The sequence below is a fragment of the Dicentrarchus labrax genome, unplaced genomic scaffold, assembly GCF_905237075.1.
Source record: "Dicentrarchus labrax unplaced genomic scaffold, dlabrax2021, whole genome shotgun sequence".
Lineage (NCBI taxonomy): Eukaryota > Metazoa > Chordata > Actinopteri > Moronidae > Dicentrarchus > Dicentrarchus labrax.
Window position 1 is genome coordinate 4500322 of NW_026136710.1, and position 21117 is coordinate 4521438.

At 40.0% G+C, this 21117-nt stretch overlaps 2 protein-coding genes across 11 annotated transcripts; one reads left to right on the forward strand and one right to left on the reverse strand.

Annotated features, from left to right (window-relative positions):
* The first annotated feature begins 317 nt into the window (after positions 1-317).
* Positions 318-7828, forward strand: LOC127370251 (interleukin-31 receptor subunit alpha). 2 transcript variants are annotated; one of them, XM_051412153.1, is made up of 16 exons: positions 318-512; positions 1000-1053; positions 1211-1267; positions 1384-1501; positions 1615-1772; positions 1882-2027; positions 2815-2956; positions 3159-3247; positions 3368-3575; positions 3851-4036; positions 4715-4846; positions 5382-5537; positions 6033-6176; positions 6263-6344; positions 6425-6506; positions 6727-7828. In XM_051412153.1, exons 1-16 carry the CDS (start codon positions 422-424, stop codon positions 7192-7194), a joined length of 2313 nt encoding a protein of 770 aa, XP_051268113.1. In that variant the 5' UTR covers positions 318-421; the 3' UTR covers positions 7195-7828. The 2 variants fall into 2 exon arrangements, with proteins under 2 accessions (XP_051268113.1, XP_051268114.1); XM_051412154.1 differs by having other exon boundaries at positions 417-512; positions 1704-1772.
* An 818-nt stretch (positions 7829-8646) lies between these two features.
* On the reverse strand, positions 8647-19999 carry srek1 (splicing regulatory glutamine/lysine-rich protein 1). Of its 9 annotated transcripts, none has more exons than XM_051412161.1 (13): positions 19758-19772; positions 19462-19595; positions 18589-18766; positions 17648-18428; positions 17167-17282; positions 16914-17060; positions 15726-15904; positions 15440-15570; positions 15241-15355; positions 14999-15133; positions 14559-14630; positions 14283-14397; positions 8647-11677 (listed from the first exon to the last, which is right to left on the reverse strand). In XM_051412161.1, the coding sequence occupies exons 4-13, from the start codon at positions 17676-17678 to the stop codon at positions 11510-11512; spliced, it is 1209 nt and encodes a 402-aa protein (XP_051268121.1). In that variant the 5' UTR covers positions 17679-18428; positions 18589-18766; positions 19462-19595; positions 19758-19772; the 3' UTR covers positions 8647-11509. The 9 variants fall into 9 exon arrangements, with proteins under 9 accessions (XP_051268121.1, XP_051268122.1, XP_051268116.1 ...); XM_051412162.1 differs by having other exon boundaries at positions 17648-17769; positions 18279-18766; XM_051412156.1 differs by lacking the exons at positions 17648-18428; positions 18589-18766 and having other exon boundaries at positions 8647-11076; positions 11469-11677; positions 19758-19999.
* Positions 20000-21117: the final 1118 nt, after the last annotated feature.

Consider the following 21117-nt stretch of genomic DNA (forward strand, 5'->3'; position numbering starts at 1 on the left):
GAAAAGAGGAATTCATTCATCCAAACCAACATATGCATACACTTTACAGTAATTTCTCTTAGCTGGGGAGCAACCTCCTGCATATCAGAGTGGTTTTGGTATTTGGGCAACCTCATATGCTGAGCTGTTCTATTTGTAGAAAGAAGAAGTACAAAGAAGATGACAGTTTTTTTCTGCAAACTCCAGGGGACCTTCTGTCAAGTTCTCATTCTATGAATCTTATGAACTGTGTCACATATGTGTCCCCGCCCCTCCATGCTAGTAAGGGCGTATAACTCTCCAAAATATTTCCTTTCTCGTTCACTCTCAGTGAGCAGTGACTGTGTGTGACTGTGAATGACTGCAGGTTGTGGGTGTGAGAGTGCCTCAAACCCACTTTGTTGGTTTCTTGGTTTCAGTCTTTCCGTCAGTGCCAGGCGACATGGTTGGCAGTAGATCTCTGCTTAATCTTTTGAACTGTAAAACTTTAAAATGTTCTTCCTACGCGAGCCACTTATACGTTTTCATCCTTGGTAAGTGGGCTTTAGTTCTTGCTTTTGTAATCTGTTTGTTTTTGTAGGGTTTATTCATTTTTTATTGTGATGAACTACAGCAGAAGTCTGCTTTTATCCTCCTACTGCAGCTCTGTTACTCTGCCTTTCATACATGGAAGTTGCTTCAAAAACACTTTGACCTGAAACACTTTGTCTTATTTTAACCATGTATTCTTCTTCCTCGGTACCTCGTAGTTTCTCTGATGTTTTTAGTGTTTGTTCTTTGTAAATGAGGGTTCTCCTTCATTCTCAGGATTTAAATAAAAATTCTAATCAAATTCAGTTTGGAGCCCTATAGAGGATCTGAGCTGGTGCTTTATTATATATATATATATATATATATATATATATATATATATATATATATATATATATATATATATATATCAGACAACTGTATTAATTGTATTTAGTTTTCAAGGCAGATTTTGCCTTAAAGCTACTTCTGCTGTTGTTCCCATTCCAGGTCTGATCCTTGCTTACGCCACTACATTCTCCTATCATGTTCAAGCATATTCAGGTAGGCTTATTTTACTTTTTCTGCATAAATACTTTGATAAATATGAGTCACAAATATGAAATGAATTTCCTATAAGATAAAAAGTAGTAGCATATTTTTTCCACTGTGAGACAAAGCCTTCTTGATCATCATGATCTAGTTTCATTTTATGTTCCAGTGAATTGCAAGACAATGAACTTTTCTTCCAAATATGAACACTGTGGGATTCACTCAGGTAATGAAAACACATCTGAGTCATGCCAGGTTGAATCATCACCTGTAAAATCAGGTTAGAGACTGGAAAAAGTAATTTTTAGGCTTGACTATTACTGTCCATTGCCTCTGTTTTAGATGGAGTCCGTGATTTACATTGTTTTGGTAAATATAATTCACGTGGTAAACAAAACTGTGTGTGGAAACCTGGAAACCACGCAACAAAAAAGACATACACACTCATCATACAACAGCCGTAAGTACATTTACACTCTCCACTATCTAGCACATGTGACATTATACAGACTTGTCAACATATTTAAAAAACATCGACAAACATCAGATTTTTAAAATGCTTTCTCCTTCTAGGACCAAAAAATATTGCAAAGCTCGGAGTAACATCACAGAAACCTCTAACTATATATTCTTTTATGACAAACACAACATGACCGTGGAAGTTTTTGAAAACAGCGAGTCAACAAATTGCACAAAAGCAGTTTTCAGAGGTTCACCAAAGACATACACACGTGAGTCCACAAAAATGGGTTTTTACTGGCAAGTTGTTTCTGTTTTTCTCTGATTGATGATGAAGCTCTAACAGATGTGAATATAAGTGAAACTTTTTGGGTATTTCAGTGCGATGTGGTCCTCCAAATAATGTGAAATTCAGCCGCCACTCTGGTAGACTAACTGTGACTGTGACATGGCCACAGGAAGACATAAAGTTCATCAAGTATTACTCTGTGAGATATAAGGCACTGGGCAGCCTGTCGTGGAACAAGGTCAGTGTTACATTCTTAATATTAAATGTCTCTAAGACTGAAGTTAAAGCTTATAAATATCTGGCAGTTTGGTTAGATCATCTTACTTCTAATGTAATAGTGCAGAAACTAAAGATAAAGAGAGATTTATAATATTGAGGCTGGGAAATGAACATACACTCATCATTGCGTACTATATGAAAGAGCAGATTTGTCCTCTTTAGGAAGAGGAAGAAAACTATGCACAAAATAAATGTCTCCCTCCCACTCTTTGTAAATTTAAATCTGCTGTCCATCAAACGTGAGACTCTTGATACTTGATAGGTTACAGGCATACTGTTAACCATATTCACCGTGTTTAAGGTGTTGGGTTGCTAACTTTTGCCAATTACTATTATATATAATACACATATATATATGTATATATAATATATGTATTTTATTATATATATTATAACACAGGGTTTTTTTTGTCAGTAATTTGAAGTCTCAACTCAAGATACACCAGGATGATAAACAGGGTTACTTTCTAGAGCTTTATAAATCTCCCTCCAGAGATGCAGAAGATTTTAGACAGCTGTTTACATCAGCTGAGTAGTACTCAGTAATGGCAGGAAATTGAGTGAATGTCTGTGGTTGTTTGTTTTGTGTCTCTATATTGATTTCCTCTGTGATACTATACTCAGGTCTCTATGAAAATAGAGTTCTTGATCGAGATTAAAGGTTATACAAACTATAAATTAAATATGTATTGCAGATGTTTCAGATAAATCCTTCTGACATTCGTTGATTTCTATTTCGTTCGCAGCCACCCGTGCAATCCCAAAATGGAGAGCACTGTACAGTGGATAATCTAAACTCCTCACTGGTCTACACTGTACAGATACAGTGCGTCACTAATGAAAAATGCACACAGTGTGTATGGAGTGAACCCTACACCGTCCCATCAGGTTAGTTTGCTTTGTACTTTACTGGTTTCAACTCAATATAGCATTAAAAAGTAGCTGGTTGTATTTATTGTGTCAATTGTGATAAGATAATCATACTTATCATCTAATTAACAACAAAACCTTGTAAAAACCAAATGTTTTTAGTGTCCACTATGAAGCTGAGTTATTGTTTCTTATTTCACTATAAGTAAATGTCTTTCAGAACTGACAACGCAGCCTGTCATTGTCAACCTTCATGATACTGATATTGCAGAGAATAAAGGCCACCGGCTGCTTTCTTTAACCTGGAAGGTAATCTTTTCAAATGCATCTCCTCAAATCTTCCTCCCACAAGAACTTGTAATGAAGAAAATATCTTCACTGTAACCATATCTGATGTTATTCGGATCCTAAAATGACCTTGTTTGTTAGTATCCTGCCAAAGAGGTGCATGATGGCTACAACCTGACCATTAGGAAGGCATCGGGAGAGGGCCCATGTGATTGGAAGAAGACCACCCATACTGAAATCAGACTGATTCTCTCCTATTCATCTTATCATCTCAACATCAGTGCTGTGAACAATGCTAGCACCTCCCCAGTTGTGGGCAGGATAATACCACGACGAGAAGACGGGCCCAGTGAGTACTCATTTGCATAGCGGTTGTTGCACAGTCATTTGAAAACAGTTTTAAAATGATATCAAACTTTAAAACAGGTGCTACTTTTGGATGTACAAGAATCTATATGAAGGGTTCATTTGTAAAAACAGATATCTTTTTGCTCACTCTTATCAAACTGGTGTTGGATTAATCATTTTAAGAATAGTGTTTATCTGTTTTTACTAATGAACTCTGTACATAGCCACCAGAATTAGAAGATTCAATTTTTGAAACTCATAAATTTGTCCTCACAGGTATGGGAGCTGGCAAGCTGAACGTGACAGTTCACAGCAATTCATCTTTTACAATCTACTGGGAAGTTAATCTCATCAGAACCTATGTCTGCTATTCTGTGGAGTGGATGAAGAAGGGACATAAAGCAGCGTACATATCTTTTTATGAGGATAAAAACAACTATAGGACCATATCTTCTTTACCAGGTGTGCCATTGTTAAAAAAAATCTGGTCTGTCCCTCAGAAAGTTTGTTCACATGCTTTGAATTTGTTTTTTTTAAATATGTAAAAAGGTAAGTTGTGCACAGATCACCCAATATTTTTGGGAGTGAAGGAAGTGCTACGTTTTTTGTACAATGCAGAGGAACCAGATTTTGGATTTGCATCCTGAGTCTCGCAGTGCTTGTTATGTGTCAATTCAAAGCAGAGGAAATTTGATATGGGAAGCCAGGATTTGCATCCTGAATTCCCATGAATTGTCATGTTTAGACATCAAAAGCACTTTAGTTAGGGGTTAGGGAAGGACTGTGGTTTTCGGTTACATGTTCATAAACTGAACATGTCTCGTCTTGGGCTTCTTGGACCAAGACTACAATGTGTCACCTAACCTTAAGGTTTGTCTTATGGTTACTGTTGCTATGAGAGGATATAAGAGTATAAACAAAGGAGTGAACATTTTGGCTGTTTAAACACTATGTGATTGCCAGAAACATTCATTTAAAACAATTCTTCATTATGTTGTTAGGAATTTAATTCAGGTTGCATTATGTTTCTCAGAAAACATATTTGCAATTTCTGGACGACGGCTTTGACTTTGGCATGTGATGAAATGTATTTTGTTTCCTGCATCTGAGATAATCTGCTTGGTTATTTTAAATACCCAGAGCCTTTGGAACCTTATAAGAGATATAGCATCACCCTGCACACACGACCAAACAAGGACACCTGCAACATGAAGCACATCAACAACAGTGAGAGCACCTATGGCAATAAACAGTTCTACTTCATTGAAGGATGTAAGTCACTACCTTTCTGGTATGTCTAATGTTATTGGAATAAACAGTCTATCACCTACTAAGACTAATGCTTATTGTATAGAAAGTTAAAGAATTGTACAAATTGAAATGTTGACCTGCTGATTGTGAGGAAAAGTCACAAATTTTCCAATATAAACCCGCTGGTGGCGCTACAGGAAGAGTCAAGCGATCACCAGAGTCATTAGGATTCATCTTCTTGGGAACATGAATGTCTGTACTAAACGTTCGTAGTAATCCATCATGTAGAGATATTTCACTGGATAAATGAACATTTTGACCTGCTGGTGGCTCCGTAGGAGAGGTTAGGAGATCATTGGGTCACCTTATGGCAGTTCATCCAACAGTTGCTGAGATATTTCAGTCTGATACCAAAGTGGTCGATATTGCTATCCCTAGAGCTCACACACACACACACACACACACACACACACATATATATAATAGGCCAGTACTGATAGTTTCCTCCCCTCCTGTCCACAACAAACAAATCTGACTTTCTGATATCATCCCAAAGCTCCCATCAGCGCTCCCACAAACATCAGCAGCCACAACGTGAAGCTGAACTCAGTGGTGCTGCAGTGGTCGTCCATCCCAGAGGAAGACACCAGAGGTTTCCTATTGGGTTACATAATCCACTACACTGAGTACCACAACCGGGGGACGGAGAGAAGTAAGCCTTATTCACCTTAAACTAAGTCAATTCTCCCGTATTCAACTGTATAGACCAGACAAATAACTTGAGTTCAGTGGTAGAAGAGAATCGAATCAGACACATTTCACAACCATTGTTTGCCTGCAGTTAAATAAAGCCTCTAAATGCATCAGTGGATTTCCTGTCTGTCGGCTGGTTTGTTTACCACCCCCTCAGTCTTTAGATGTTTATGAACAACACTGTCAGACTGAAATTCAAAGGCTGACAATTTACACAAACAAGGTTCAAGTTACTACAGCATTAGCAGGTGGTGGGAGGCTTTAGCAGCCTGATACAGAATGTAATAGTTTGGGTTAGGGTCAGGGTTAGGACCAAAGCTGTGGACCAACCGAGTGACCGATATTGGCTGTTTTCCCAAGCGTAAATAATCACACAGTATTTGGAAATTCAGTTCAGCTTTAAAGCAGATGTGTCTTATGTAATATGCTGACACCTATCACCCTTTTATTGCAGATATTACAGTGGATCCAGAGTTTGACAGCTATGAACTGGGGGATCTCGAAAGTGGCATGGTATACGAAGTCCAGATATCAGGATTCACCCAGGCAGGAGCAGGAGTACGAAGCACAGCGGGCCTCTTCAAAACCAACAATGAAGGTTCAAACAAACAACTTTTTAACCATTAATAAATCCGAACATTTCTGATACTAATATTTGATTTTTATGCCTATTTCTTTACATAGGATATTCTAAACTCATGGGTCCCATCATAATCTTTGCTGTTGGGGCCATTGTGCTGATATTTGGATCTCCAATAATTAAAAGGTACAGCACTGTCTCACATGTATGTCACTAATCTTTAACATGGACAAATATTTACTATATATCTAATCTACTTAATCTAGAGCAAAAGTCCTTCTGTGGCCGAGCATACCTAACCCTGGAAACAGCAATGCGATGCAGAAAATAGAACGGCCCTGTGAGCTGGTAAGTGTCTGTTTTTGCCTTCAGAAAACATCATTTTTAACATTGTGAAAGCCAAAGAAAACCCCAAGCAACCAGCCAGAATGTGAAGAGATCTAATTAAGTGAATGAGGACATACAGACACACCGCTGCAGGACAGGAGACATGAGAATTTAAAGGTCCAGGTATGTTGTCTGTTGTTATAAGTGGATGTTAAAGATACTGTTTTTATTTCACATTTAGAAACTGCTGGAGTCCATCAACATTCTGAAGGTGGAAGAATGGGATACAAATAGTCTGCAAATACTTGAGAAAGAAGAAGAAGTGATCCCTGCTAGCACATTAACATCACTACCACTTCTCCATGCCACAGAGGACGAGGAAGACTCATCAGAAATCATTTGTAACTGGTTCCATAGAGACGCAGAGGGTTCAAGTGGAGACATCCTACCTGACATTACTGCGGAGACCTTCTCCGGCATCCAGCCGACAGACCTCCAGATCTCTCCTCTTGCCTTTACGTGTGGATATACAACAATGGAAATGTTCCAGCAGGGAATGCTACCGAATACACCAACAGTTACTCAAGCCATGGAAAGCAAAGCAGGGGACATGGAATTGACCGTGGTGAAATCACGATTGGACTATATAAGGCAATTTAGCACCAGTCCCGTCTTGGACAACAATGAGGATATATCCATGATTTTGTGAAAACATTTTAGAACGGCACTCCAGAAGACGCAGGGCAGTCCTTGGGCTCCAGAGGTGCCCTGTGAGGGGCCGCCGTACTGTTGTTGCAGGTCGACAGCATGAATTTAAATAATCAGCACAACTACAAGTGCTTCTCTTCTGGGTGCCAGCTGGTGCAGAGCAAACCAAAGTAAACCAAATAAGAAATAACGATCCAAGCGCACACCAGGATACCAGGATTGACGCTGTTTTATTAGATTAAAAACAAAAGACAGAGAAGCAAAGAAGGCCTCTCGCATGTTGCTTCATCAGATTGACTCAACTGCCGTCAGGTGTGGGACACTTGATGGCAATTTAACCTTTAAAACTTTGTTTATTTCATGTAATAAAACAGTGTCAACCCTGGTATCCTGGTGTGTGCTGGAATGTGTTGGAATGTTGTGCAGTATTCAGCTGCCAAAATGACTGTAGAGATAGAAACTTAAATACTATAAAGTATTTAAAGACAGATATGTATCATTTAAAGTCCCTCCTCCTACCTCTATACAATATCTACCTGTATATCTGCACTACTTAAACAATCTCTTCCCTCCATGCACGTTATCTCTGCTCCTGTACAAACTGCATTAAACATTACTTGATATACTTCTATGAACATACGGTATCTCCTTTCCATCTGTAAATCTGAATACCTCATGATGGAAACACGACTGACTGCTAACACGCTCACAACACAACGCTATCATGATGAAGTCTAGCAGGTATACTGTTTATCATGCAAACCATCTTGCTTGCATTAGCTAATTGGCACTTAACACGAAGCCCAGGCGAGGATGATGGGGACGTTATTTGGTCATAAAGCAACGTATTGGAAGAAGTTTTGACCTGATGGTGGAGCTAGAGGCAAAGTTAGGGGGGGTCGCCAGTGTTAACAGAAGTCATGCTGAGGAGGACATGCTTCTCTGTGCCGAACAGGCCTTTTTCACAGCGGACATTTTGACATCTCAACATTAACGATGGCCCCATAAAGCAGCTTAATGGAACTTCAGACAGTGCAGCATTTTTTCTTTTCCTACTTTGACCTGTCAAAATGCCTGCCATCAAAAAGGCCTATCCATCCAGTAGATGGGGAGTCAGGGGATCGCCAAAGTAGGATTCATCCTCTGGTGAGCATGAATATCAACAAAGATTCATGGCAATCCATCCAGTTAATGTTGACCAACCAAAGAGACCAACACTGTCATCCCTACAGCCACGTCACATAAAACTACTAACACTTTTTTAGCTTAAAAACGTATGGATGGAGGCTCAGAGGCAGTCATGTCCATAGAAAGTGTGCTTGACCCAGATCAGGGGTTCAAGACACACAGAAGTCCACAGTGAAGCACTTCTTGGACAAGTTTCAAATGCAATAACACCCGAACCAAGAAAACAAAGGCTGATGGTATAACAAGGGGAATAAAACAAAATAACTGAATGAAAAGTCTCTTTATTGAGTGTTTTTGGAAACAGATCAGATGTATTGTTAGATTCAAATTGAGGAGGATCACATACATACATCCAAGCTCTTCAAAAACAGTGTTATCAAACCTTTACATCAAGTCCCAAACACAGACATCGAGTGCCGATCCCCCCAGGAGCAAACCGTCAGCCGGTTCTACAGTATATACCGAGCATAGCGCATATAAAAAATAAAATTCTTTACATACTGTCAGTTCTGTTGGAAATGCTTTTTTTTTTTTTTTTACTAAACTTTATCACGAGTTCACCACTTCAAACTGAAGCCTGTGTACGTAAAAAAGCAGGAAAAGAAAAGAAAAAAAAATACAGACAAATTAGGTTTGTAAAAGCCATACAAGTGGAATTTGGCGAGGACAGTCATAAAGTCTTTACGTCTCATTTTAAAAGTAAAGCTTTTAAGATGAAGTAAGCTTTCTTAGAAACTTAAAAAAACCCCACTGATCTCAATCTGGGGCCAGTTTGCACAAAGACTCTTTTGACACAATCACAATAATGCAAACGGCAACACCAAAAATAACAGAACGTTAAAACAAACAAAAAACAAACACAAAAAGTCCCATCAATGTTCATTCTATTCTGCTATTAATTACTAAAGACAACAGACAATACTTTAATATAACATCTCATTAGTTTTATCTATTAAACATCATGAACAATAAATTCAGGTTGCATCTGTCAATAAGTCTCCATATTTTATTAGAATATTCTGTACAATCTTAGTCTAGGCACTTTTTGACCCTTCTGTGCTTGCAGTTCGTTGACCTTTGACATATATTGTTCAGTCTCATCTACACAGCCATTGCAAGCTTCTGTTTGCGTCTCGCTTTCTTGAGCAATATGAGCCAACAGACATTTTGCACACCACCGTCATTTTACAGTATAGGCCTGTGTTGTATCTATAAAACAGTAAATTGTTTTTATCTCACAGCATTACAACAATAACAGGTAAAAGAACATGATACATTGTGATCTTGTTGCGACTACTTGTGATCAGAAATGTAAAAAAAAAGCAAGTAAATGTACACCCATAAAACAAAAAAACAGGAAATAAAACACTTTATTCATGTCGACCAAATGAGAAATGTATCTTTTTTTCACTAAAATATATTAGCAACAGGTTCACAGAAACAGTAGAATACAATTCTGCATTCTCATAATTACAGCACAAGTCATAAAATCAACACCGTACATTATGTAGGACACTCCATTTCCCAGAGGATGGAGAAAAAAATGGAGCAAAAGAGGAAATAAAAAAGGACACTTCACGGACCAGGTAGATTGAATCATCCTTTAACACCACACAAAGGGCAAATGAGCATTTTAGCATGAGCAGGAATCCTGTTTTTATTTCATCCATACACTGAGAGGGGCCCTCATGTTCTTACACTTGGGTTCCTTTTTTTTTTTTTTTAACCAAGGAACATGTTTTAAATATGTAGTATAGAAACAGACAGAATATAGGAAGTTGTTGTCACAGCCCCACGGCAAAAACAGTTACACCCCATGAGACCTCAGTGAGGCGTCGGTAATGAACTCATACTCAGCTGGCTAATAAAAGCTCATAGGAACCTTGTTTTGATTGGTACTTCCTTGGCCTTTTGGTGTGCTAGTGAGCAACAAATACTAACTCTAGATACTGAACCTAACATGATGATGGCCTGGATTATACTACAATCACTTTAATTTATGTATTGACAAAATGCAAGTGATGCAACACATAGCATCAACCAACTCAGTGCTAGCAAAGCTCTGAAAACAGTGGCGACTCAACTGGGGGCTCTAAGATACACATTACATTACATAATGTAAAGCAGCCCTACAAATGAATTCATTCAGTTTCCACTAAAACTGAAGTTACTTTACTGTTACTGTTACAGACAGGAGCAGATGGACATACACATTATTGGATAGTAAGAGTTATTTCCTATTTTAATACTTTGTATTAAATGCTGCCAAGCTTCAAATGCGTTGCAATCCACAGTAGCTGCCAGTCCAGGCCCTTTTTTATGCCTTAAAGTGCATTTACGGACGCATTGAGCAGATTAACTCACTTTTCTGCAAAACGACACACTTTCTTATCTTTGTGTGTCACTGACTCATTTGGGGATTTTTCCTGTAACCTATCTGTGTAGGCAACCTTGTTGCATATTGTTGTTTGCAATATTTGGATAAACATTTCTTTTCTTAAGAAAACAGCATGATGTTACTGGAGGAGTAATATCAACGTAACCAGGGACAACGCTGCGATTAAAATCTTCATATTGCTGGACAAACACGTGGAAACTCTTCCTGCGGGATTTGGGCCATCGTGAGAAGCTCTGCAGCTGGTTCAGGCGTGCACGACTTTGTAGTCTACTGGGGTACACCGCAGTTTTAGAATCTCTATAGAAAGAATAATAGGAAATGAGCTCTTCAAGTAGTGAACACATGCACAGGAGGTGGACACAGTATCACCTGTATAAAATGATGCGATCCAATAGGGCAGCCATGCCACAGTCTGAGAAGCTATTATTATTCAATTATTGTTTTTGATGGTAGTTTCTAAACCTGTAGTGTTTAGTGTAGTTTAAGATATCATAACGCAGGCCCCTGCAAGTCCTAAGGGCTTAAACAGGAAAGGTGGGTCTATCTCTGCTGCACCGAGCGCTCACTTGCCCTTTCAGTGGGATACTGAAAATGAGTTGGATTACAGGACAATTAACAATAAAATCAGGTTGTACAACAGGAGACGATGGCTGTTAGTGGTAATCTGGTGTTCATGTATGTATACGCACGCAATGGGATCATTAGAGCAGTTTCCATGGTGGTGTAATAGTCACTTGGTGCCATCTGCACCCATGTATACATCCTCCTCGTTGTGGGACTTGTAGCTGCCGTTGTGCTGGGTGCAGGGTGATGATGCCATGTCCTCGCTCAGTGTGACCGAGTCTTCTCTGTCACTTTCAAAGTCGTCCTTTTCTTCTCTGTCATAGTCTCTTTCCGCCTGAAATGAAAGGAGTAACAATCAAACCTGGTCAGACAAAAACATCCGAGCTCGGGTACTCATGATGAGGTGCTAGAGAGGAACTCAATAATGTAAGATTAAAAAAAAAAACAATGGCATGTAGATGAGTTTTCTGTCCGTCCATTAACAGAAGCTCCAACTGTCCAGTATCTGTTACTAGTATTTTATGAGGACAGGAAGACTGAAATGGGTCAATTTCAGAGCTACCTTTGAGCTTATTGTGTCGTTTGATAATGACTAATTAATCACTCCCAACCAAAACACACATAAGACACTTAAACACACATAGTTTCATATACCTTAAAGTATACAGGAATATGTTCGGTAGAACAACTCCTCCTCTAAAGCAAACCACGGCCGTACTGGAATCAGATTTGGAGGAACATATTAATCACCGCCACTGCCCGGGTACAGAACAGAGGATGTGGAGGGAGACAGGTAGAGAACTTAACAACTAATCAGCTTGGAGAGCTTTACTGAAACGAGCGTACTGCGGGGGAAATGTTTGGGACGCACTGGTCATAGGGATGGACAGCAGAGATGTTAATTACGCTGCAGTAGAAGATTAACATGTTTCTGTAGATGTTTTAATACTTTTTCGTGCAGCTGCTGTTCAACAGTGAGGAAATACAAACATTATCTACAGCGAGTGTTTGTTATTTAAAAAAACTAATGTTGGGTGTATTTTGGGTGTCGAGTGTCACTTCAGAAAGCTGTGAACTGAAGTACACGAGAAGACTGTACAGACTCTGCAGTGCAACATTTTGCAAGACTGCAGCAGTTTTTTTGAAGAGAACATTCGTTTGGCTGTCAATTGTCGTGCGAATGCTCTGATTGTTATCGACACAAAAGATGTAGTGAGATAAGCCCAAAATGTGTCACCGTTTATCTCACAGCGATCTTTATCGTAAACTTTCCAAAGTAGGTGAGTGTTTGTGTGGTTCGACTTGAGTTGGACAGAGGTTAAAACATACACTGAAGAAACAAGCTTACTGTGGAAGACAGGAAATGAGAGATGTGCATGTAGTAGGTCAGTGTTTAAAGTACTCCCCTATAATGACACAGGTATATTTAAGATGAAACGAGGATAGGACACTGCAGCATAAAGGGTTTTTTTTATAAATAAGATTTCCAAACTTTTCCTTACTGTTAGACCACATTTACAACAGTATAATTAAAAAACAGAATACAGCCAGATTAAAGTTACATCTGTGAGTTTGTTAACAACGTGCTCAACACTCCTCGAGGCAGCTGATGTGTGTTAGCTTAATGTTACACATGTCGCTCTTGTTAGAAGTCATAGTGTTGTCATGTAGTATTTAGGATTTTTTGCATTAACAGACTATTTAACGTTATTTGTTATTGTTATCTTTCAGGACTGCTCAGTATTTTTCTCCATGTGAAAAGTATCCTGAGATAACGTCTATGATTTGGCACTACAGAAGCCTTTATGTATCCAAGGAAAGTTCACCGAGAGGAAGCCTCTGATTTGCAGGAACGCTCTGGTCCCATTCACAGCTGGAAGCAGTCCAGTACAACCACAGTGCGATCTGCTGCCCACTGAGCAGCTCCACTGGAGCAGTTGGGGTTTGAGGGCCTTGTTCAAACCTCAGTGGTGGTAATGAGGGATTTAATCTGCTGGTACGGGGACTTAACCAGCAACCTTTCGATGACAAAGCTCGCTGCTCTAACCTTTAGGCTGCCGCTGCCCGTAATGTCTGTACTCTAAATCTTAAGTTATAGCCAGCATGCAGTTAGCTAAGCGTAAAGAGCCTTGTCGTCACTGTGCCGTTGCAACTTCAGTTTCTGTACAGATTAAACAAACCAGATAAAACGTGTTAACTAGGGAGCTTTAAAGGGGCTGGTAGGCCGATTTTTTGCTGGCTATAACATATTTACTGCACAGAAATAAAAGTGATATCAATCCTCTTATCTAACTCTCAGGAAGAAAAGAAATAAGCGTATTTCCCAAAATATCCAACTATTCCTTTAAATATATATCTAATGTGCCCATGACAGAGATTTCCTGAGCTGAATGTGCCATTTGTGGCTCACATCCACATGTCCACACTGAGATCGAGCGAATCAATCAATTTCTTTTGGTGATTTATAAAGAACTTTAGAACAAGCAACAACGAGCTGCTCCACAGCATTATAGTACTAGCAGTAAGGGAAGCCTGAATCCATGAAGGCAGTGAAGAAGCAGCGGATGAGTTGCGTGGCAAAAATGCATTGCAAAATAGACAATGATTGCTTACGGAAACTGCTTACAAAATGCCTCCCTGTCAGCTGGCAGGTGTTCATCGAGCACTTCTGCCAGCCATAAAGAGCTAGAGGAGGAAAACAAGGTCACTAATAATGTCTTCCTCCACCCATAGTAGGGAGAAAACCGGATGGATGGAGCTCCTTACATTCCTCTCTCCACCTCACGTCTGAGAAATCCTTAAGAGCAACAAGCTCGGCTCATTAAATAATCACAAGTGCTTTATCTGCCTGCTCAGCCAGGATAAATTGATCAGCATATTCTGGTACTAGTGAGTATCTGCATGGGGGAAGTGTTATTTCAGTGAGGAAGCTTTATTACCTTCGTTGGCTTGGCCTTGCTCTTTATCCTGTCCTCATCCTTGCGGCTCCTCTTCCTGGATGTGGAGCGGTCCTTTCTGTCCCTGCTGCGCTCCCTCCTCTTCTCTTTCTTACCTCTGAAAGAAACAGACGCAAACAAATTGACAAAGAGAAACCGATCAAAATCTTGCAGACACAAAATCACTGAAGTATATTATACAACTACAAAACACAGGAGAGACATAAGACTAACATAGGAGACTGTATAGGAACATAGGCTTGGATATGATGGATTTACCTTTTTGGTGAGGGTGTTTTGGCTTTTCTTCGAGGGCTTCTGGACCGATCCTTACTCCTCCTCCTGTGGCCCCTAATAACAGAGACAATATGAGCATATAGCAAAACGAGTGTGTGAGTACATACAATAACGATATAGAAACAGAACGGGGTTTACCCCGCGGTGCCAGATGCAGAACAACAGGAGCCAAATTCAGACAGCTAGTAGACTCATAAAGTACCTGGTGACCCCTTCTGGCATGGGCAGGGATAACAGGATGGCACAACAGTAAATAACGTTTAGTTTCCTTCCTAATTCATTATGATTAACCTTATTCTTCAGGACTGTAATATCTTTTATTAAACTCCAGCAGCCGATGGTGCAGCACATGCAGCTCAACTCACAGTCAGTGAACTGCATTTGGACTTTCAAAGTAAAAGAAATAATTTGGAGATAAATGCCTTTTATGTTGTTTGTTTCCAACACACCTCGAGCGACTTCGACTGTGTCTCCTGTCTCTGGAGCGAGAGCGCCTCTTGTGGCTGCCTCGGGAACTGTGGGAGTCACTCCTCGGCCACAACCTCTGTGGCGGTCTGCTGCAACAGGAGGAAAACAAAGTCACTGACTGGACACAATCACGATCTTACGATCACAGCATTAAGCGAGCGAAATCTAAAAAAAACACTGAGTGTTAGTTGGGCACCTGTGTTTTGAACGGGACCTTTTCCTCCGCGTCCGGGAGTGTGAACGGGAACGTGACCGCGAGGGTGACCTACGTCCCCTTCTAGACCGACTGGAGGAACGCTTCTTTATTTCCACTAGGGCGAGAGCAGTAGCCTCAGCATCAGAACGCAACAACAACATCATCTTATTACTAAAAGTAGCAAATCATAGTGTTGTACCTGGCTCTATAGCAGCAGCAATGGTAGACTGGGCTTCCCTCACCCTCTTCATCACACTTTCTAGCTCCTTAGCAGCTGCCTGTGGCGTCATCTCTGGGGGTTTTACTATGGCGTTGTTGGAATGATTAACCCTGAAAGACATAAAACAGTAAAAGGTTTTACATGAATCATGAGGAACACATTTCTTTGAGAACGATTTGTAGTAAACAAAAGTAAATAAATAAATAACAAGTTTCTTGATTTATGATGTCTGCTGCTGGATTATCTTTTAACAAAAAATACCTACTTCAGGGGTCTGTCTCCAAACATGACTCCGTTGAAGGTCAGGGCTCTGGAGACTGACTCCTGCTCAACAAACTCCACAAAGGCAAAACGTGTCGGCTGAGTCTCATCTCCAGCCATTCGCACAAACTTTACATCTCCCACCTGCTTGAAGAACTCCAACAGCTGCTCTGCAGTGGTGGTCTGTGGAAAGAAAGATGAACTTTACGACCTGTTGTAATGTCTCTTAATTCTATTCAATCAATCTGGAGTTAACTCATTCAATGGACCTATTGTAGTGATCGGTTACCCAACATCATCAGTGCTCCATGCTCCTAGAAGGAAAAGGTGACTGACAACAAGTCATGCTGCACGTCATGGCACTTTTCTAGTAGTGACAAAACGCTTATGAACAAACAGTTGGCTCTGAATAAACATCATTTCCCCTACTTGTTAAAATATCCAATGAACCCTCTGCCCTGTGGATGTAGACATGGTCAGCCTGGAAGAGACCTTTCCTATCAGGGTTGCACCGAAATTTTATTATTTATTTTCGGTTAAAATACTTTTATCACCGAAACAACACGGCCGAAACAGAAAGTTGTGATGACGCAAACAAAAACCAAGTTAAACATTTTATTTTGAATTTTATTTTATATTGTGCACTGTTGTAATGTCAGTGCTAAATAAATATTTTCATACTTTTGTAATTGATTTATTCTTTGAATTGCAATGCCTTGATTTTAGTGAGTTTAGTACACAGTCATAGCCATAAATACAATGGTACTAATAATTGGCATAATCATTTCTTTCGGTGTTTCGGTTTTCGGCCTTGGTTTCCTTATTTTCGGTTTTCGGTTTCGGCCAAGAATTTTCATTTCGGTGCATCCCTAGTTTCATCCAAGTATAAAGGTGACCTCTCAGAATAACTTTCTATTGATTTTTATGGGAACAAACCATGGCAAGAATATGCTTCTCACCGATATGGAAGCATCTGCATTTGTTATATTTCCCCATCATTTATTCAGGTTTTCCCTTTAATTACCCTCCATTGTTGTTGTCCGAAAGCTATTGAAAACACACCCATGAGCCCCACTGCGGCACTGGCTTACATGTGCACTGTAGTTAATTTATTTTGAGTCTCACATACACTGCCCTGTCGCTGGAAATACTCACTAGGTTAGGCGTGAATACAAATTTGACATTATGTTACCTGTGAGTTCAAGTTGCCAACATACACGGTCCTCCTGATCTCATCAATCTTTGACGGATCCACATTTCCCATGAGGGGGGGCTGGGCGAGCGCTGATGCTGCGGGGTCCAGACTAGCTGATATCCGATTCACTATGGGAAGGTTCAGCTGCAGGTGTAAAAAAAAACAAAACAAAAACACACACATTTACTTACATGGCAGACAAACAGACAAGACGACAAACAATATTTTAGCCCAGAAGATGCTGACTCACATTCTGAAGTGGGGCTGGAGTAGGAATTGGTAGCAGTCCCCCACCAGGAATCAGACTGGGTACTGGGGTGGCAGGTGCCAAAAGTGACAATGCCTTGGCCTCCTCTGGGATTTTCCCTGCAGGACAGAAGCAGATATTAGTGAAGGCAATAGAGGGACTCGCCTCTCTGTCTCCTCTATGTCTGCACAATTATCCCACTGTATTCTAGAGAGAAAGAGAGCATACACTTCCCCATACAGCCTACAAGTGTTCTACTGTCTACTCATGGTAAACTGGAGACCGAGCATCCTTACTTTGCTTTTATTAAATTATTCTTCTCTGTCAGTCAATCTGAATTATTATTTTCAATGAAAAAAATCTTAACTTTTTTCACAAACAAAAGAAGACTTTGTTTTGTCCTTGGTCTCTTTTCATAGATCAAAAAAGAAAGAAAAAAAAACACAATGCAGAGAATGAGTCAACACTTTGATGCATGGGTCACCTGTACTGGAAACATATTGGTCATGAACCATACGATATCAAGCATGGGCGCTTTTCCGTGGGGCGATCGTTTCGCAGTGTTGGAAAGGTGTGCAACACAAGACAACCCCAATGGCTGCATCACTAATAGCACACAGGACATCAGATACAGAAAAGAACAACAATTTTAAGAACTGTAGGAAATGTTAGCCAAGACTTAGCTACAAAAAAAACAACCAATTAGGAATTTTTGCTCATTCCACTCTGGATTAAAATCTGCTGCTTCCTACTGCTGGAGAAGAGGGCTATGTTTAGACTAATAAGAGACAAAATAACTTAAAATTCAGTTCATCATAGCTGGAGGCACTGAGCATGAATTACCATGTGTCTAACTCGAAAAGTTCTTCTAGAGCTAGGAAATATATTTCAGAACAAATTACGCCGCAAAGCATTAATGCATGTGTCACGAATTTCCAAGTTAAAAAAAGAAAGTGATGTTGAATGGAGAATGTCTGTGTTATTATTAAATACTAAACATCCACATCAGAGCTGTCATGTATTATTGTGAGGAGAAACTTCTTAATGTTGCTTTTTACAACAGATTTCAGCACAGATGAAAAAGTGCAAATAAAGTTTCTATTACTGGGTCTCACTTTTATAATGTCTAGCCCCTCGCTATGTCAACAGGAGTAGGTGACAAGAGAGTTAAGTGTTAGTGATCCTCCTAGCATCCCATGTGTGATACACATCCCACCGGTATGCCGTAGCAACCTGGACAGAATTCAATCACACACAAGCCGCAGCTGTAGCAGAAAGAGAGAGGGGGGTGGGGGTTGGACAATAATCAAAACAACAAACCAAAATAACAAATATAAACACAACGCTAGAGATAAGCAATACTGTAGTTTCTAGATAGAGACAGGAGAAAGTGGACAACATGGGAAAGTATGAAAGGAAACAAACCAAAAGAAAAGAAAAATAAATAAAAAGAGACAAGGTGTCCATCTTGGAAGGCTCAGCGGGCTATTCTCCTGGTCACATTCCCCCTTGAAGGCTGCGTTGGCCCGATCGGGGATAGTGGCTTGGAAAACAATGCCTGACTCAGGCTAGTGTAGTGTAACAGCTGGGCCAGTCTAGTCATCTGATATGCACACATAATCACACAGAAAAAACATACAAAACCAAATTAATAAACTCAGTAGCCATCCAGCACCAAGTCACGTGGACAAAAAGCATCAAGTTAGAGGTGATATCATTTTTTTTTTTTTTTTTTTTTTTGACTGTACACAAGGGAACAACAGTGGCACCAAAAAGGGAGGGAAATTTAAAGAAAAAGGAGCACCAAAAATGAAAGAGAGAGAAAGGGGATTAAGTTAGCTGTGATGTAATGGACTTATTTTGCAATTACCGTGAAACAAATAACATTAATGACAGTTTTCTTATGGAAGCTACACAAGCTACTGATTCCAGAGAATCCAGTGTTTACAGTGAGGTTAACCTAAAATAACTTGCAGCTTCAAAAAAAAAAAAAAACATTATCTAATATTATCTGTAGAAAGAAACCACCTTGTGACACCAAACAGAAACCTTGGCTGGGCACTTTAATAGAAATTAGTTTAGTGTTTAATGAGGTGATACAACCCAGTCACCTGTGTAAAAATACTTTGTGACCAATCAGAACTAGCCAATGGCACAACTTGCCAATTTTCCTTGTGAATAAAAACAAACAAACCCTGAATTCAACCAAAAACACCAAACGGTTGCACTCAAAGGGAGGAAGGACATAGCAGGTCCACTCAAGACATTTCATTTTAGAGTGAAACGGATTGCACTCACCTTCCGCACATGGCACTACTATCAAAGCTCTGTCAACAAACACAGTATTGGTGAGATGTTGCGCCACACCAACACTGGAGGGGTCTCGGTACTTTATATAACACACTTTGGATGAGAATGACAGAGGACCATTGCTGTGAAAGGAAAAGACAAACAAAAAAAAAAAAAATAAAAGGCGGGTTAGTTATTTATTACACCTATTCCTTCTTAATTTTCATGTTTTATGTGGACCGCAGAGAAGGCCGCACATCCGCGGTGTTGCCTATCTAGCTGTCGCCGGGGCAGGTTGCTCTTACTCGGGCGGGTAGAGCCGCAGCTCCTCGATGTCTCCCAGGAAACCGAACAGAGTGCGCATCTGCTCGCTGCTCACGGCCGAGGACAGGTTGGTAACCTGGACGACAGCAGTCCCTGGTATCCCGCTCATTGTGTAAAACTGATAAATGCGTTGACAATCTTGAAGTGTAGTATTTATTTATACAATATTTATTCCTCTGTCACCCCCCGCTCAGCACAGTACATCCAGGCGGGCGTCTTCCTCTTATTGTTTAACATGGGTTGACAATAAAACGTTGAGGCGCAGTAGCGCCCCCTACAGGACTGGACGGCTCATTGCTACACAAGGCCACCTCCCTACTGGCAGCACACGGTAACTGCACGTTATACGACCCACTCATTTTCCATCATGTCTTCTCTATTATATTAGTATTATTGTTTTTTTTTAAATCATATATTAGTGATTGGTCTTTTATGCTTTTAATTTAGTATCTTTAAATTATTATTATGATTCATTTATTCACTAGTTCTACCTTAATTCTCTGACTTTTTTTGGCCTTATTGCCTCCTGTAATGTTTTTAATCCTGGTTCTGGCCATGTAAGGCAGTAGTATCTATTGTTATCACCCTTGCATGATGTCAGTCAGAATTGTCAACTCCCTTTCAGCTCGGTGGAATGGTTAAAATATTTTCTTGTGACACCGGAGTTATAAAAAATAAACTACTTGTTATATTATTTGTTATTTATTTTCTCTACATAACTGAATGGACACCAAACAGTTGCCATCTTCAGATGGAGCAGGCCCTGTGTCCTTAGAAAATTGCACCCTCACCAATGTTTGCTCCTCTTTTCCATTTTTGCTGCAAAAACAATCATTAAGCTTGTGTCTGATTGTTGCCATGGCAACAAAGTTCTCACTTCAGGCTGGGCCTTGAAATAAGTCAGTCCTAATATTTATGCAACAGCTTAATTAGACTAGTCTAATCTGAGAATATAAGACCAGTCTAAGGCCAAGACTAGTCTTAAACTTTATGGATAAAGTTGTGATATCATGGGGGAGGAATCATCTTGTGTCTTCCATCCTGAGGCAGTGACGTCGACCGAACTTCACAAAGGCAGCAACACAGCAGTCTCAACTTAACTGCTTTGGCGTGGCATTCAATAAAACACTCTCTGAAGGGACACTCTGCATGATGAGCCATCCGGGTTACGTCACAGAACCCCGACCAGATCTATTAAATTCAGTCCGCATACAGATTAAAGCATTCCCACATGACACACACAACACACAACAGTTCTGAGAAACCATCAGAGTAAGGAGATGATCCAGTTGGACAAAGTGTCAAAACACAAACATACACACAGCGTCTGTCTGTCAATAA